Genomic DNA, 15,274 nt, shown 5'->3' with positions numbered 1-15,274 from the left:
AAATCCCCCAGACCCCAAATTTCAGGGTGCTCAGCGGCTTTTTGCTAGCGCGTGGAGAACGTCGAGATGATTCGTTGTAGCGGAGAGAGCTTCTCCAATTTTTGGGAGGGATCTCCATGGGGAAAAAGAGGAGGTGAGTTGAGATCGTTGCCGTTGATACTGGTCTGATGCCAGAGACTCCCAAGACATTGACAGTCGTTCTTCAATGTTGATATCAATTGTGATTATGAGGCACTGTACTGTAAAGGATGGAATCAGCCGTTGGAATGGAAAGTTACCCTGCCAACTGCCGTGTTCAACATCGGAGCATTCAGTGCAACCCCAGACCAAGACAATAAAGAGAGAGCCCCTGGTTCATTCCGAGACAATAACCTTAACGTTTCCACAATTTCCCAAGTCCCTCTCCAAATTCTGGTGGTCAGATATATCCAAAGGTTGCATGTGGTGGATACGCTTAAACGCCCGCCCACCATCTCCCTTCCCCCATCCTCATCCTTAGACTGGCTCACAAGATGGGGATGAACCGGGGATGAGCGATGATCCTTATCCAAACTCATCCGCCCCAGGTCTCACCCGCATTCTCAATTGCCAAGTTATTTAACCTTACCCTTGGCCTCTGTCTTTTTCTTTTCTTGGCTCTTCAGTCCTTCACACTTTTCTTCCATCTTCACCATCAAGACTCATTTCTCACAATGGATAACAAGGAACTGGGCCCTGATGTCCCAGAGGCGTCTCACAATGAGAAGAATGGTCTCGGCAATGTACCGCCCAGTGCTACAGGTCGTCGTGGCTCGACTGCCGTGAACATTGTTGAGAATCCACTCAAGGTACGCTTGGCGATCTCTTGGCTCATCGCCTAGCCTTCTGCCAAGAAGCTCGGCGATGATGACCACAACAACAATTGATGTGATACTCACCCATCACTTCAATTGGCGCATACAATTTATCTTCAATTGCTGACATTCGAGCTTGCAGCGCGTCACACCTGAACAAGCAGCCCACGATGCGCGTGTCTTTGCCGAAACACACGGCCTCTCCGAACACGCAGAGCTCTTCTCCCGCGCCGCCCTCGTAGCCCGTGACCAAGAGCAGTTCAACATGGTCAAGGAGCTCAAGGAAGATGAGCGTCAAGCCCTCGAGTACGAGCGCGATCATAAATGGCACGGACCAAAGATGCTCTGGTACTCCATCTCTCTGTGTGCCATTGGCGCTGCGACTCAGGGTTGGGATCAGACTGGTTCCAACGGTGCCAATTTGTCGTTTCCCCAGGAATTTGGGCTTGATGAGGAGAATAGTGTTCGTGACCAGTGGATTGTTGGACTGGTCAATTCGATTATCTTTTTGACTGCTGGTTTGATGTAAGTTCACTGACTACAATTCAATACGCTTCAGTTTGGTTGGCAATGCTAATGAGTACAGTGGCGCTTTCATCGTTGATCCGCTGAACCACTACTTCGGTCGTCGCGGTGAAATCTTCATCACGGCATGCTGTCTCACCGCAACCCCCATCGCCTCCGGCTTCACCCACTCCTGGCAAGAACTCTTCGCCGTGCGCTTCGTAATGGGCATCGGCATCGGCGCCAAAAATGCCACCGTCCCCATTTACTCCGCCGAGATGGCGCCCGCCCGCGTCCGCGGTGCCCTCGTCATGTTCTGGCAGCTCTGGGTCGTCGTCGGCATCTTCCTCGGCTTCTGCGCCAACGTCATCGTCAAGGACACCGGCAGAATCTCCTGGCGCCTGCAGCTCGGCTCCGCCTTCATCCCTTCGTTCCTTCTGGGTATTGGTATCTTTTTCTGCCCCGAGTCGCCGCGTTGGTTGATGAAGCATGGGAAGCATGCCAAGGGGTTTAGATCGATGCAGAGGCTGAGAGCGCATGATATCATTGCTGCTAGGGACTTTTACTACTCGTGGATTATCTACGAGGAGGAGTTGACTGTTGCGAGGGGTGCGGGTTATTTCCAGCGTCTGTGGGATTGCTTTGCTGTGCCCCGCATTAGGCGCGCGAACTATGGTGCTTCTACTGTCATGATTGCGCAGCAGATGTGCGGTATCAACAGTAAGTCACCGTTTCCTTGTGATGGTTCAATCGCTAACAGTGTCAGTCATTTCGTTCTACAGTTCTACCATCTTCCGAAACGCTGGCTACACAGCTGTCCAAGCCTTGTATGCTTCTCTTGGATATGGTGCTATTCAGGTCATTGCTACCATCCCTACATTGTTCCTCATTGACACCAAGGGACGACGAACTCTTTGTCTTATCGTAAGTGAACAAGCTTCATTTTGCACCACACTTTCTAACATGATCTAGACCTTCCCCTTCATGTGTATTTTCTTGTTGGCTGCGGGTCTATCTCTCCTCAATCACAGCGGTAGTCGTGGCGCCCAGATCGGACCCGTCGTTCTGTAAGTTTCTGAACCTGTTCATCGAAGGTCCACCTACTAACCTGTCAGCTTCGTGTACCTTTTCACCATCGCCTACTCCCTGGGAGAAGGTCCTGTTGCTTTCCAATACTCTGCCGAAGTATTCCCCACCATCCAGCGTGAGCAGGGTATGGCCTGGGCTGTCTGCATCAACAACACCTTTGGTAAGTCTCCAGAACCTCATCGATTGACCTTCGCTAACACGTCAACAGCTGGTGTCCTTGGTCTTACATTCCCCCGAATGACCAATGCCATGACTCCCACTGGAGCTTGTACGTTGCCTCAATCTCTCGTTTCATTGGATATTGACTAATATTTTGCAGTTGGTTTCTACGCAGGACTGAATCTGATTGCCTGGGGCATGATCTTTTGTTTCGTCCGCGAGACCAAGCAACTCACCCTCGAAGAACTTGACCGTAAGTTACCTGAGCCTACCTCCACCAAGCAGCTACTAATGATATAACAGAGGTCTTTTCTGTCCCTACCAAGCAGTTCATCTCTTACGAGACACGGGTCTGGCTACCATACTTCTTCAAGCGACACATCCTCCGCAAGAAGACTGTCGTCAAGCCCCCGCCTATTATTGAGCGTGCTGAACTGACCTTTAACTCGGATTAAATGTGTCTATCAGTACATGATGCTGTAACGTTGGGATTAGGTTGCTAGGTGCTGGTGATGAAATGATGTACCATGATTGACATTGGTCGGTTGGTGAGCTGGTTTCACGATTAGTATTTTATGAGGTGCGTGGGGTATATAGTCAAATGGTATACCCTTAGTACATCTTTCGTCTTCAATATGGCTTTGCTCTTCTCTGGTGTGTATCTGCCTTGTTGCGATTCTAACTATCGGCCTATGATACCGAGACACACTGGAGAGTACTCAAGCGTGGCTTCATTGCTGCTCATGGCCTGCCTCTAGGAATGGTACAAAAGGCCAAAGCAACTTGAACGTAGTAACTCGAGTGGCGTACATTGCACCAGGATACCTAAGGAGCAACCAAAAGGTGAAGCTTTCGTAATGTAGGCGACAACGTCGGTTAGATCCCGGTCGCATCTACACGAAGCGAAAAGTCGAAAGAAAAAGAAGTCGAAAGGCCATATAACTACAATAGAATGCACCGACCATGAACCTTGAGAACGAGCTGATGTTACTTATAGATCGTCTGGTGTCCATAGAGCCAAAAATGAATTGATCAACACATAAATTAACAATCAACACGCTATCTTAGCAACTCCTATTCAATTGAATACCTTGCGCCAACACTCAGTAGACATAGACAAACTCATCGTTCTTGGAATCAGTGAGATCCATGAAGGCATTCTGTCCCAAGCCATCATCATCATTATCCTGAGCACTTGCCACGTAGCGATGCTCCATACTCAAATCCCTAATCTTAGCAGGCTTTCCATTCTGGACTCTCTTCCTCTCCTGCATCTTATTCAAGAACATAAGATTGACCAGCTGCAAAAGGATAACACCAATCAAAGCGCCAGTAATACCCATAGTCTTCGTAAGACCAGGCTTGTAGTACGGCGCATCCTTGGAGCTGAAGAGCAAAGGTCCGATGATGTTACCAGCTGAAACACCAATGTTGTACAGCGACATGATGACCGACTTCTTGGTCGTGCCGGCAATGTTGGAGATCATCCAGGACACGATGAGGGGGTTGCCGCCGAAGACGAAGGCGAGCATGTAGTATGCTGCGAGCAGAGGAGCGACGTGATCGCGGTTGAGCTGGCGAAGCATGACTGCTCCTGCGAGGACGGGGAGCATGACGGCGATGAGGAAGATGGACTTGACGCGGTATCGATGTGCGAGGTACGAGGCGGGGAAGATGACGAGGAGTTGTACAGCGCCGAAGGGAATGTTGAGAAGCGATGTAACGCCCTTGTCGAATCCGAAACCACCAACGATGATGGGACCAAAGGTGTTGGTGACAGCGGCAGTAACGTTGAGACACAAAGCCATGCTAATGAAGAGCCATGTCTTGGGTTCAATGAGGGCCTCGAAAGCCTGCTTCCAGATGAAGTTGCGACTTCCAGTGCCAGTCTGATTGGCACGAAGACGTTCAATGGTCTGTAGCTTCTCATGCTCGGTTAAGAAGCGTGCAGAAGGAATGTCGTTGTCAAGGACCAAGTAAACAACCGGCGCAGTAAGGACGGTGATGAGACCAGCGAAGAGGAAGAGGATGCGCCACGATGCAAGCGAGCCATTGATCTGGCCCAGACCAAAGGAAAGCGCAGCAGCAAACATATTCGCAAGACCATTAGTTCCATACCAACAAGCAACCCGCATCGGCTGCTCAGCGCGTCTGTACCACTGCGACGTAATGACCGAAAACAGCGGCAAGCACGCAGCCTCAAACAAACCCAGCAAGAAACGTGTCGCAAGAAGGCCCTGGTAGGTAGTACAAGCGGCCATGCACGTCTGCGCAGCACCCCAGCCAAACACGAGACTAGCCATAAAAATACGATGGGGGATCTTGACCATCAGCCATGAGGAGAATGGTAGCCAGACGAGCTGTGCGATGGGCGCCATGGAGGAGACCATTGAGTATTCATTTCCGCTGAGGTTGGTGTCTTCGCGCATGCCCCATACTGCGCCGTAGCCGAGGACGGATTTATCGAGGATCTGGAGGAAGTAGACCCAGACGAGGATGGAGAGGACGTGTTTGTCGGTCTTTCGGCGGAGGCGTTTATTCTAGATGAGAGTTAGATGGTTGAAGGAGGAGTAGAGGGAGCCAGGCAACGCACGTCTTCTTCGGTGACTTCAATGTGCTGAGCACCAATCATCTGAGCGACAGCATCGCCATTCTGAGGATGAAGATCCTGTTTGGTGATCTGAGACTCAACATCTTCAGCGTGTTGTTGAGAGGGAGAAACGTCACCCTTGAAAGTAGACATTATGTTGAACTCCGCTAATGGTGATGAGGGAGTGATGAATGGATGAGGGAACGCAGATCTCAAAGTGAGAAGAAACAATGGCCTTCTTATCCTTTAGCTATTTCACCGGTCGACGGGAAGACTGTTAGTGTCAATGACATAGAGTTTAGAGGCTTGTGTTCCCCCACGCGAGTAGAAGCGAGTCTGGGGAAGAGCGAGAATCTGGGGGAGCAGCGGGGTTTGTGACGAGCGGTGAAATTCCACATGGTAGATCGTTACTCTCCAAGAGCAGGGAAGGGCGAGTCATGGTCGAAACCTTGCTTGTTCGTGTGCGACGCTTAGCGGAATGGTTGAGGACCAAACGTCATTGTTGGCACGTGGGGGTTGACGATGCGGAGAAGATATGGGGAATGTGGCCGGAAGTGTACCGCGGTGTGGTTGACTGTCAACCTGAGTGAATGTGCACCGCGAGGAGATTTTCAGTGGGGGGAAGATCTAGGTTGTTTGCATCTGATCTGGTTCGGCAATTGGTTATGCATCGCGGAATTGTTGAGAATTGGATCTTGTTCGTATTGCAGCGTTGACAAAGGTTTCAACAGACAGAAGCAGCGTTGAATTACTGCCCTGTCGAGCACTGTCGCTTGCGCGGAATTAGGTAGTGCCCCTGCGCTAAAAACGCCCTGAAAACAGTCACAGCACCGCTATGATCATGCTCCTACGAGATAAACTTCCTGGCAATTGACCTTACCTATCGGCAATTGACCTCACCTATCGGCAATTGACCTCACCTATTGGCAATTAACCTTACCCATTGGCAATTGACCTCACCCATCGGCAATTGACGTGGGGTCTCGTTCAAAAGCCGCTCTCTTCATCTTCAGCTGCTATAGCCGTCTTCACCTTGTGATATTCTTCTCGTACGATCTAGACCGCGGTGTTATCTCAGATCTTTCACTGCTCGTCACTGCGACCATTCGGATCCGAGCGTGAGAGCTTTGACCCGCTTTTAGCCTGGTTGACTGTCGACCCGGCATGGAGCATGTCTAGATTTCACATGTACAGTAAAACCTCACGCTTCCAGCTCTAGCCATGGGAGATGCGCATAATTGCGGCTTATCAGAGATGGTTCTGTTTAGTTCAGGTTTAAGTGGCCTTGTCAATGTCTATCCCCTGCAGAGGCTGTAGGTAGTGAGACAGATCAATTGCATGTGAAAGCTTGAACAAGTATGTTACATTGGGGGCACTCAACATTTGATTGAGACATTTGATCGTTGATCTTGCAAGAAATCGAACGATCTAAAGACTTGAGGTGCAGCTGAAGATGGACCCCGTAGGTATGCGAGTTGTTGAGTGCGGTACACAGTCTACCCGAGAAAGTGTCGCCATCGACGACTACTATGGTGCATGAAACTTCTCATTGTTGGTTCATACACAGACTGTATCTTTGATTTTTCTGTAGAATGCGGCATTTTCGATATAAAAATGACCGGTGGCTGTCTAAGAGGACTCTACAGGGTATGTAAAGTGTTGTTATTGCTATCACTTCCTTGGTTACAACTCGTCGCAGATTGTTGAGGTTGGCCTTGGGTTATTGGTACAACATAAGGACGGCAATTATAATAGATTTATACTAAAAGTCTAGCGTTCAGGAACGCTATTCTATTAAAATGTTGTATGCGTCTCCATGATAAGTTGCCAGGTGGCATCCGATTTTAAGGTCCGAGCATCATGAGTATAAACTCAAGCAAATTCGATGAGACGATCGTTGTAACCAAAGCTGAAGTAATGAATCAGAATAATAGCTCACAAAACAATAAGTACATTTTTATCTTTGCTTTCTAGAGATTATCTTTAGTATTAAAGCGATGCATGTCTTTAACAGCATGAGAGTATCTAGCTGGTGGAGCCAAGTACAGGTTAGGGATAATCAACACATCAGCAAGAACAGAACAATCATGATTGGAGGACCGTTCCATTTCGTTCTACCTCGTTCAACACCTGACTCACATACAGCATGGCCTAGCAGGAATGTAGCATGTCAATCGGCTTACCCCCACGCTCCAGCGCCAGCAGCTTTGACGGCTCCGACCAAAATGTCAGCTAACCTCAAAATGACGACGGACCGACGGTACCTGCGCCCGCCTCAATCAACCCCCCACGTTCTGGTCAAGACTCACTGTGTCCCCCGTGTTTATTGCCCGACATGCAAATCTGCCTGGAATGCCATTGAAGGAGGATTACCCCAGAATATTCCCCGCAGATGATCATCGTTTAGACACGGATAGAATGCCGACAGCAGAGTCGGGCCGACGTGGGGGTCACACGAGATGACAAGTTAACTGACTTCATAATTTCTGGGCCAGATGTAAGAGTAGTTCGACGTCTAAATCTGGGGTGCAGTTCGTGGACTGTCATTCAACAAGGAACAATTGAAGTTCTAGGCTCCATATCGCAGACTTCATCACAGAGTGTTTTGAATCACTTGCAATCATGACGAGTATCTTGGAATCTATGTTTTCATTAAAGGGCCGTAAGGCTGTTGTCACTGGCGGAACGAGAGGCATCGGTCAGGCCATGGCCCTATCACTTGCAGAAGCTGGCGCAGATATAATCTTGGTGCAGGTAAGTCTCCTGTGCTGCTGACTTGCCAAGCTAACTGACACCATCAAGAGAGACGAAAGAAACATCGAGACAAAGACATTGATCGAAAAGCTTGGCCGACAAGCTTTCGTATACACCGCAGACCTCAGTAATCAAGAACAAGTCGAGAATCTCAGTAAACGCATCATCGCCGACGGTCACGACGTCAGCATCTTAATTACCTGCGCCGGAATCCAACGTCGACACCCAGCCCATCAATTCCCCATGAGCGACTGGGACGAAGTCCTCCAAGTCAACCTCCGCACAGTCTGGACATTATGCCGCGATCTAGGCTCATACATGCTGACCCGCAATCCGGACTCCAGCGGCCATCGCGGAAGCATCATCAACGTTGCGTCACTAGTCAGCTTCCAAGGCGGTCTTACAGTCCCGGCGTACGCAGCAGCAAAAGGTGGAATTGCGCAGCTTACCAAGGCGTTGAGTAACGAGTGGGCGAGTCAGGGTGTTAATGTGAATGCTGTTGCGCCAGGATATGTTGCTACGGACATGAATGAGGCGCTGATTAACGATGAGAAGAGGGCGGAGAGTATTTTGTCGAGAATTCCGGCGGGGAGATGGGGATGTCCTGGGGATTTCAAGGGTGTTACGGTGTTTTTGGCGGGGAGGGGGAGTTTGTATGTTTCTGGAGAGTTGGTTACTGTTGATGGTGGATGGATGGGACGTTAGCATGGTGAAGAGAAGACTTAACATGCACCGTGTTCTTCAAGGAGTTTATCAATCACTACATATCTACCAACATGCGTACCTCTCAATCCATATTTATGGAGTGACACCAAAAGCTCTGAGAAAAGACTCCCCGGTTCACCAGCATTCTTCTTCATGCTTCAAGAGTAGGGGCCTTTCTGTCGCTGACTCGGGAGAGAACAAAGTTTCTGGGCGCATGGAGCTCAGGCTAACGTGACCAGCTCGCAATGGTGGGAAAACAAGGCTCCCTCCGAGGCACAGCATGGAAATAAACCTTGCGTCATGCGGCTCGTTACCCCAGATTTACGTAGTTCTTTAGTTCGTGGGGGTACAGGGGGGGGGGGGGGGGGTTCAAACTAAATCCGACGATGTCGTGTTAGCCGGCGGGGAAGCCGAGTCATGGCCATTAAAAAGTCGGGGGAATTCGTGTCTGGTCAAGTATCACTCGTAAGAACAAGCATATCAACAATGGCCAAGATCACTTCTGTCAAGTATTACCGTGTCAAGCCGCGATGGCTGATGCTTAAGGTCGTTGATGAAAATGGACAGCATGGTTGGGGTGAGGCTACCTTGGAGGGCCATGATCTTGCTGTTGAGGGGTGTTTGGATGAGATGATCCCACGCATCATTGGACAAGAAGCAAAGTAAGCAATGCTATCCTAAAGGCACAGAACGAACGGCTTCTAACGGAGATGGTAGTGATATCGAAAACATCTGGCAAACGTTCTGGCGCCATGGTTTCTACCGTGGCGGACCAGTATTCATGTCTGCCATCTCAGGCATTGACATCGCATTATGGGATTTGAAAGGTGACTACAGACACCGCGCTATTAAGAAGTCTGAAGCTAACAAGAATAGGTCGAAACTTGAAGGTTCCGATCTACGAGCTTCTTGGTGGCAAGGTGCGGAACAAGGTCCAAGTGTACTGCTGGATTGGCGGTGACAGGCCCTCAGATATTGAAGCAGCCGCGTAAGAAGCGACCAAAACGTCCAGTTCCTAGCAAATGCTAACAGCCCGCAGAAAGAAGCGCCTTGAGCAGGGCCTCACATGCGTCAAAATGAACGCCACCGAAGACCTAGGCTGGATCGACTCCCCATCCGCGCTCGACAGCACCGTCGAGCGTCTCAAACAGGTCAAGGCATTAGGTCTAGACGCAGGTCTTGACTTTCACGGAAGGTGTCATAAAGCAATGGCGAAGCAACTCGCACGAGCTCTTGAACCTCACAGACCGCTGTTCATCGAAGAGCCTATTCTTGTCGAACATCCTGAGGCTATCAAGAAGCTCTCTGACCAGACTGTCATCCCTATTGCATTCGGCGAGCGCTTGTATACGCGTTGGGATATTAAGCGCTTCCTGGAAGACTCGAGTGTCGACATTCTACAACCTGACATCGCTCACGCGGGCGGTATTTCTGAGACGAAGCGTATAGCTACTATGGCGGAAGCTTACGATGTCGCGATTGCGCCTCATTGTCCGCTTGGACCTGTTGCGTTCGCCGCTTCAGTTCAAGTAGCGCTGTCATCACCGAACTTTGCCATTTTGGAAATGAGTTTGGGGATGCATTATAATACTGAGGCTGGAGACATCGATCTCTTGACGTATCTCAACGATCCTAGTGTTTTTGATCTTGAAGGTGGACATGTTAAGGCCCCGACGGGGCATGGGTTGGGAATTGAGATTGATGAGGAGATGGTGGCTAGAATTGCGAAAGAAACAGAGCCATGGCAGTGTAAGACATTCCATGGTCCGGATGGCAGTATTAGAGAGTGGTAATGCAATAGTGCACACAGCAGTTCAAACCGTCATTTTAATCTGAAGGTCTTGTTCGAGCCTGTGATCAATTATTTCGGCCGTAACATGCCATCGCTATCCAAACTCTCGTGCCACTCTCGCTCAAACTCTGACATCCCACGAGGGCACAAATCTGGGGTAGGCAGGCAATGTCCGGGACATGCTCGGCATTTCAGGTCGGGATGCTGAACCCCCACGCTCTTGGCGATGGAGTCCCCGGAGTGAGGGGTCAAACTTAAACGGAAAAGCATTCGCGAGCTTGGTGAGATTTCCTTGTATTTACATCTTTGGACCTGCTTTCTTGTACTACCCCGCGTTTAGAACGTACGTACCGCGAAGATGGGTGACAAACCATTGGAAGTATTGGTCTATGGCCTTGGAGCGTACGTTCACTTGGACTGTGATCAGATCATGACTGACATTTTCGAGGATCGGGTCTTTCTACGCCTTCGTTCTGAGCCGTAGCGAACATGTTCACCTAACCGTCGTCGCCCGATCGAACTTTGAAGCCGTTTCTGCGAATGGTATCTCAATCGACAGCCAGAACCACGGAAAACACCACGTGAAGCCTCACAAGGGTATGTGTCGCCCAACATCCTCATGAATTTGCTCTCATCCTAGCCATAGTTCTTCGAACCGTCGCCGAGGCTGGCCAAAAGTTTGACTTCATCATCTGCACGAACAAAGCAGTCGATCAAGCCAGCACTGCTGCCGACATTGCCCCCGGTGTTGGTGATAACACGTCAATCGTCATCATCCAGAACGGAGTTGGCAATGAGGACGCTTTCCGTGAAAAGTTCCCGAGTGCAACCATCATCTCATGCGTGGTATGTGTATCTCTCTGACCTGTCATTTCGCTACTAATGACTGTAGACATGGGTTGGTGCAAGGCAGCCAGAGCCTGGTTTCATCAATCATACGACATCCGAGGATATGCAAGTTGGGTTGTATCCGAACAAATCGGGCGATGCATCAAGGGATACCCAACGCCTCGCTCAGTTTGAATCGCTTTTGTCGATTGGCAAAACCATCTTCCAAATTGTACCCAACATCCAAGTGCAACGATGGGAGAAGGTCGTTTGGAACGCAGCGTGGAATTCACTCACTGCTCTTACGCTTATGGACACGCATGCATGGCTCAGCTCATCCGACCTGTCAACTCCCATGACAAGAAAGCTAATGAAGGAGGTTATCGATGTTGCTAATGCGCTTGGTGTTCCTTTGGAATATGAACTGATCGATAGGCTTCTAGAGAAGATCTTGGCGATGCCGCCTATTGGAAGCAGTATGAGGACGGATTATGAGAATGGCAAACCGATGGAGGTTGAGGTCATTTTGGGGTATCCTGTCAGGAAGGGGAAAGAGTTTGGTATTGATGTTGCGACGATTGAGACTCTGTATACCATCTTGTTGGCCATCAACAAGCGGCTTATAAGCGCCCAGGGCAAGTAAGGTAGTCTTATACTAGATCATCAGTTGAGGCAATAGAGTGACGATCAAGTCTCGCAATCTTGAGAGTTTGCAGGATAGGCGCCGGGCACTCGTGATGCAGCTCCCTTACATGCCTTTGCACCGCCATATCACGACATGCTCAGCTCATCGGCAAACCACGGCAAATGCTTAAATCCGCACTGCAACCCCATTTCCCCTCAGATCGTGGGATGTTCTTTTAGTGCCGATTGATGACTCGAGAGAATTCCCCTTTGGGCCAACTCGCACCGTATCCATGTCGTCGGGCTCCATCTGGAAACCCCCACGTTCTTCTCCTCTCGGGCTTGACTCCGAACCGACAAGTTGGCGGGGTCGCGTGGTCCTTTCTAGTGGCGGAATGGCTGATGACCTCCATTTAATGGAAATCTCCGCCGAGTCAGTGCCTTTGGTTACTTCTCTCTCTTTGTGCTACCGTTCTCTTTGTCGTCAAAATGTCAGACTGCAGTGCTCGTCGATCATCAAAAATGTCCCATCCTAATGATCTTCATCGCTCCACTCAATCAGCCTCAGCACCACCTGGAGATGCAGCGCAATTACCGCAAGGCCAATGTCGTTATATCCTCACGATACCGGAACTAAAAGGCCATCGCTGCGGATGCATGGGCTTTCACCACAACACATCCCTCCCTGGCGCGACATGTTACTGCGGCCATTTCTCATGCTTCCATTCATCAACATCTCTAAAAACAAGTGAGGACATTACAGCGCTCAAAAAACGGGTCCGAGAACTCGAAGCACAACTTCAGCAAAAAGGGAGCTACCAACTGGAGAATCTCGTCGGTCGCATTAGTGATTTGGAGGAGACCGTGGAAGGGAATCAAGAGGAGGCGGCAAATCAGCTAAAAGCTTCGTATCAGAATAGCTCGTCTGCTTGGCAGGTGATAGAAGCACTGCAGGAGCGTATCAAAAGTTTGGAGAATTATTGTCAATTATACTGTGAGCAGATGATTGCGACTAGGAAAGAAGTGAAGGAACTGTATAATCGACAATTGGAGATGATGGATGGCGAGGAGAGTTTGGAAGAGAGGATAAAGACATTGGAAGATCCGGGGAACTTACTACCGCTGCTCCAGACGGGGCAGATCGGTTCGGTGACTATGGACACAAGGTAGATATCGACTATGTAGCATGGATAGAGGTAGGGGAGGTCCACAAGCGGTCAATCCATAGGGCAACAATAATATTAATTTCTACCATTACGCAAAGCATTAAGGTATAATTCTAGGCAAGCTTACTATCAGCTACGCAGGACTCTGTTTTACGTCACTCTTGGACTAAATGAGATGACAGTCTCAATCGTATGTCTTCTTGAAGAAATCGTATAGAAGTGCAACTATTGGGTCGCCCCCTAATCCTGATAGCACTGAAGCCAATGTTGTGATCCAATAGTTGCTCTCGGAAGCTACTTAGTCCCTACTAATCCCAGAGATACTACTCCAAGAAATCATCTGTCATTATCCATCACATCAGCTCTTCTCTGGGCATATACTAATTCTGATTCTACCCAATAACCTCTTTGCCATATTTACCTACCCCCCATATGTCTGCAAAGGTGCAGCTGTCCAGTGGTGCCGCGAATTCTCCTGATGTTGAGTTGAGGGGCCTAGTGGCGTAGTCATGCCTGAAGTATTAGCTGGTAAGTGTTGAAGATACCTATGTACCTGGAAGGACTAACATCTTATTATGAGGTACGGTTACAGGTCTGAAAGGATGGAGCTTGCTTCTGGGTTGTAGTGGTTAATGTTTCTTTGAGTTGTCACGCCTTGCAGCGACAAACGGCGCACAAGAGCAGCTTTTATACTTATCATCAAGGCCACGTCATGCAGGGTGCCACTAAATATACGCTGTCCTCTAAATGTACCTTATCCTGGGTCTGGAATCCGTGTGCATGTGCGAAGGCATGCACGCATTAGTTCCACCACGCACGTCCGCAAGGACATCCTGACCTGCTAATGAGGAACTCAATAGCCAAAATTGGTAAAATTGAGGCCCTCCAAGTGAGAGTTATGGTGGCCAGCGCTGGTGGGAGTGAATGTTCAGTGTGCCAGAGGGGACGGAGCGGGTAGAGGTTTGACAGGTCCACCTCTCGAGAAGTGTAGGTTGCATTTCCCACTTCTGTTCCGGCACAACATTGTCTATTCGACTTTATTGGCTATCTAAATCAGCTTGAGGCACACAAAACTCGTCAGCTGGCCAAGTTACCAACTGATAATTGGCTATCCAATATCAGTGCGCCAATGAGGCTCTGCTACCCAAAGCCCAGTTTCTTTACCTCCCCGCATTCTGGGGGCGATGCATCTTTGTCTTTGTCTTGCACCATCTCGACAATTACATCAGTCAAACAACAGCTGGTCCCTTGACGTGCTCTGATACCCTCGACTTCACACCAGCACACGGAATCTTAGAATTAGACGACTAAAGGTCGGTCACTTGAAGACACACACCATAAACTACTGTGGAACTTCCCTAAAGCCCTTCTCCGCACATGAGGTCTGGAAATCCGGCGAAGGTGGTGACTCAGACTTGCTCGTTTTCTCGCACATAAGCATTGTTACAGTGTAAAATGGCAAAATCTACCTCGGACTACCCCCTATAAGGGAATGTAATACAAGACCCTGATGCTGACAGGCTGTCATCCTAGGCGAGGCAAATGCCTCCGCCTAGCTTGACCCCACGGTCTTCTTCTTGCTGTGTCTCTTCTTACTATGCCTCTTCTTCTTGAAGCTATCTACAGTACCAAAAGAGGGAAATTTTCTCTAATAGAGGAGGTTTTCTTTGATCTTCATAGAGGGGATTTTATAACTACCCTTCGGGGGGGCCTGCAGCCGGCTTTTGCCTTTAGCGACCCTTCAGGGACCCTGCCAGGGGCGTCCTCAAGCAGAGGGCAACCCAATCTGTCGCCTACAGCTCCAGAAGGACCTTTTTCCGACTAACTAACTAACTAACTAACTAACTAACTAACTAACTAACTGACTGACTGACTGACTGACTGACTGACTGACTGACTGACTGACTAATTGGTACTTTAACCTTTTCCCTCTTACCTCTAATCTTGCAATAGCTTTACTTTTAGGAAAGACCCTATGGGCCTCTAACGGACTAATAGCCGGTCTGATCGACTAAATCTAACTAATAGCTAAAAAGCAGATTCCTTAGTAAACTCTATTGCCCTTACTTTAAAGAGGTAAAGCCAAAAGGTCCCCTTCTTACTACATTTAAAGTCACTCTTTAGGTTAGCTTTGCCTAATAATTTTAATAGTATTTATTTATACTATATATTACTTTTTTAATAATTATATTTAAAAAATTAAGCTTTTATATTAAAGTCTATTTACTTA

The 15,274-nt window shown here is 48.9% G+C and overlaps 4 protein-coding genes across 4 annotated transcripts; 3 read left to right on the top strand and 1 right to left on the bottom strand.

Annotated features, from left to right (window-relative positions):
* Window positions 1–692: 692 nt before the first annotated feature.
* FSUBG_12780 (myo-inositol transporter) lies at window positions 693–3,040 on the top strand (the record flags this gene model as incomplete). The annotated part of the gene is made up of 9 exons (XM_036677602.1): window positions 693–827; window positions 976–1,358; window positions 1,420–2,057; window positions 2,104–2,261; window positions 2,310–2,404; window positions 2,453–2,586; window positions 2,635–2,694; window positions 2,746–2,838; window positions 2,889–3,040. 9 exons carry the CDS (start codon window positions 693–695, stop codon window positions 3,038–3,040), a joined length of 1,848 nt encoding a protein of 615 aa, XP_036531739.1.
* Window positions 3,041–3,688: 648 nt separating this feature from the next.
* On the bottom strand, window positions 3,689–5,328 carry FSUBG_12779 (allantoate permease; the record flags this gene model as incomplete). The annotated part of the gene is made up of 2 exons (XM_036677600.1): window positions 3,689–5,125; window positions 5,179–5,328. The coding sequence occupies 2 exons, from the start codon at window positions 5,326–5,328 to the stop codon at window positions 3,689–3,691; spliced, it is 1,587 nt and encodes a 528-aa protein (XP_036531738.1).
* A 2,469-nt stretch (window positions 5,329–7,797) lies between these two features.
* On the top strand, window positions 7,798–8,634 carry FSUBG_12778 (2-deoxy-D-gluconate 3-dehydrogenase; the record flags this gene model as incomplete). Its single annotated transcript, XM_036677599.1, has 2 exons — window positions 7,798–7,929; window positions 7,978–8,634. 2 exons carry the CDS (start codon window positions 7,798–7,800, stop codon window positions 8,632–8,634), a joined length of 789 nt encoding a protein of 262 aa, XP_036531737.1.
* Window positions 8,635–9,120: 486 nt separating this feature from the next.
* On the top strand, window positions 9,121–11,897 carry FSUBG_12777 (galactonate dehydratase; the record flags this gene model as incomplete). Its single annotated transcript, XM_036677598.1, has 9 exons — window positions 9,121–9,296; window positions 9,352–9,461; window positions 9,511–9,622; window positions 9,674–10,383; window positions 10,622–10,707; window positions 10,767–10,828; window positions 10,875–11,023; window positions 11,073–11,272; window positions 11,319–11,897. 9 exons carry the CDS (start codon window positions 9,121–9,123, stop codon window positions 11,895–11,897), a joined length of 2,184 nt encoding a protein of 727 aa, XP_036531736.1.
* Between the last annotated feature and the right edge of the window lie 3,377 nt (window positions 11,898–15,274).

This window comes from Fusarium subglutinans (genome assembly GCF_013396075.1).
Source record: "Fusarium subglutinans strain NRRL 66333 chromosome Unknown NRRL66333_c0000290, whole genome shotgun sequence".
Taxonomy (NCBI): Eukaryota; Fungi; Ascomycota; class Sordariomycetes; order Hypocreales; family Nectriaceae; genus Fusarium; species Fusarium subglutinans.
The sequence above is the reverse complement of the archived record's forward strand: the minus strand, read 5'-3'. Positions and strand labels throughout refer to the sequence as shown.